General features: G+C 30.5%; 1 protein-coding gene across 1 annotated transcript; it reads right to left on the minus strand.

The window, feature by feature from the left end:
• Positions 1 to 481: 481 nt before the first annotated feature.
• On the minus strand, positions 482 to 1,824 carry Bka (FCF1 rRNA-processing protein Bka). Its single transcript, XM_018521424.1, has 5 exons — positions 1,634 to 1,824; positions 1,342 to 1,424; positions 1,184 to 1,255; positions 735 to 1,044; positions 482 to 625 (listed from the first exon to the last, which is right to left on the minus strand). The coding sequence occupies exons 1-5, from the start codon at positions 1,634 to 1,636 to the stop codon at positions 482 to 484; spliced, it is 612 nt and encodes a 203-aa protein (XP_018376926.1). The 5' UTR covers positions 1,637 to 1,824.
• Positions 1,825 to 2,429: the final 605 nt, after the last annotated feature.

Consider the following 2,429-nt stretch of genomic DNA (forward strand, 5'->3'; position numbering starts at 1 on the left):
TTTACTAAATTTTATAGATAAAGTAATTATTCCAGAGAAAATAATTTGCTTAGATCAACATTAAAATTTGTTATTGCTGTTAATACAGAGAAAGTTGCTATTTTTGTACCAAAAAATTTGGACTATTATTTAAAAACAAAAAAATAATTATAACAATAGTCGTATTTGATAGAAATGTCTTATCAATACTCATAATAGAATTTGATAAAATTCTGCAAAGCCAGTACAGAGAAGATATTTGTAGTATCTCCACTTTTTTTCCATATCGTGTAAGCTCAATAGTAAAACCTGTACATTATAAATAAAATATCACTTCGTTAACGACAATATTTCTGTTAATTTAAAAAAAAAAAAAATAATTAAAGTTTTATTTGAGTGAATAACATATTAATATATGGTACAAATTTTATTAATAAAGTGTATACTTTGTACATGTACAAGAAATAGCTATTAAAAAAAATTGATTCAATAAATTTCACTCTTATCTCTTGGGTGCACCATAAGCATCCGGCATTCTTTCTATTGTAAATCTATGCTGAGATATGTACATTATTGGTACACCCGGTATCTTCCGAATTCTTCTTTTCAAATCTTTATCATTTGTTGCAACAATATAACATTTATGCTGAAATAATAATACAACGCACATTTTTTATTTATGCCAATAGCAATTAAGTAAATTTGTATTGTCAAAAAAAGTTTTAACATAATAAAATTCTGTAGTCTATACTTACTTGTGTCACTCTGTTTACAAGACAATCATCTGCATAGGTTCCCTTATGCATACATTTTAATCTTTCAAATCGTGGATCCTTGATAATTTTCAATGCCAATTTATACTTCTGTCCAAGCTTCTCTAACTCACCCATTACACAATCGGTTATATATGGTGTACACTTTGCATAGAGGCATTCCATCATGTTCTCCATTATATCTAATTTATTTTTAATAGAAAAGTTAATAAAGTTTGTGTCAATTAAAATATGGTATGGTGGTCCAAGTTGTGTGTTATACTGAAAGAATAATGCAGAGGATTGCTGTGGCCTGAAAGAAAAAAGTGCTACATAGCTTCAAAGTATAAAAACATGTTTTATAATAAATGATAATTTCATAATGTCAAATGCAAAAATATTTATATTATAAAAATAATATAAAATGTTCATTTATAAGTAACATTACTTACGTTTCTGTAATTTTTATTTTAGTCTTATCCTCTTTCGGAGTTTTCTTCGACGGCAATCGCTTTTCTGGCTTTCTATAAAAAGATTCATTTTAATTCTTTTCACAATTTATAAAATAATAACGATTTGTCGAAGATCATATATGAGACATTAAACTTACATTCGTGAATCACTCAGACTAATCATCCTTTTCATTTGAGCAAATCTCTGCATTACAACTTTACGCGTTTTCTTATTTTTCCCCTGTAACATAATTTCAGCAAGTGTTATTGTACAATACGATTTAACAATATGATTATATTATCACTATATGAGGATACATACATTTAAATTAAAGTACAATCATATTTTTATCACATTAAAAATTTATCAATATAACCTCCAAAAATACAAAATTAAACAATCAAATCTGAATATATATATATTAACGTTAATCAAATAAAAGGTCTTACCATTATTCCTTATGGACGTTTCCTAAATTGATCAATTACTCACTCCGAAGAATTTCGCATGAAAAGCATTAAGCATATGCAAATATTGCAAACGATGACGATCAGGATTAGGTTAGAATGCAGATCCTCTAATAACTAATAAGTCTGGAGCATTCTTCTTTGCTAGTGAATGGCCCCGACTCCTACCAACGGAGTCGATAACGGCCAGAACTTTAAGTCTGGAGCAGTCTGAAGTCAAAACAACTATCCACGAGGATAAATTCGGCGGTAATATATCGGAAACGGCGTTTAGGCCGGTATTCATAATCAGATCTTATATTCAAGACCGTCTTTAAGGCCCGTCTACAATACACGGAGTAAGAAATTGACCAATCACAGTCGAATGTGAGAAGAATAATCGACTGTGATTGGTCAATTTCTTACTCTTACTTCTTACTCCGTGCATTGTAGACGGGCCTTTAGACTGGACTCGATTATGAATACCGACCTTAAAGCAGGGTATCAATCATGAAATTTTTTTTCCTAAGATGAAAAGTGAAAAAAAAAATTTCTTCATTAACTTCACTTTATTAATGGTTAAAATTTTCACTTTTCACTTTCCATCCTAGAAATAAAGTTTCATGATTGTTCGCGTTTAGCAGACTCAACTATTGCAGAGCGGATCCGTGAGTGCTCGCTACTATTGGATGATCTAGAAGAATACACCAATAGCAGCGAGTGCTCACGGATCCGCTCCGCAACAGTTGAATCTGCTGAACGGGAAGGCTCCGATTGCACACATTGCATGTTGCACGCA

This window comes from Trachymyrmex cornetzi, unplaced genomic scaffold, assembly GCF_001594075.2.
Source record: "Trachymyrmex cornetzi isolate Tcor2-1 unplaced genomic scaffold, Tcor1.1 scaffold99, whole genome shotgun sequence".
Lineage (NCBI taxonomy): Eukaryota > Metazoa > Arthropoda > Insecta > Hymenoptera > Formicidae > Trachymyrmex > Trachymyrmex cornetzi.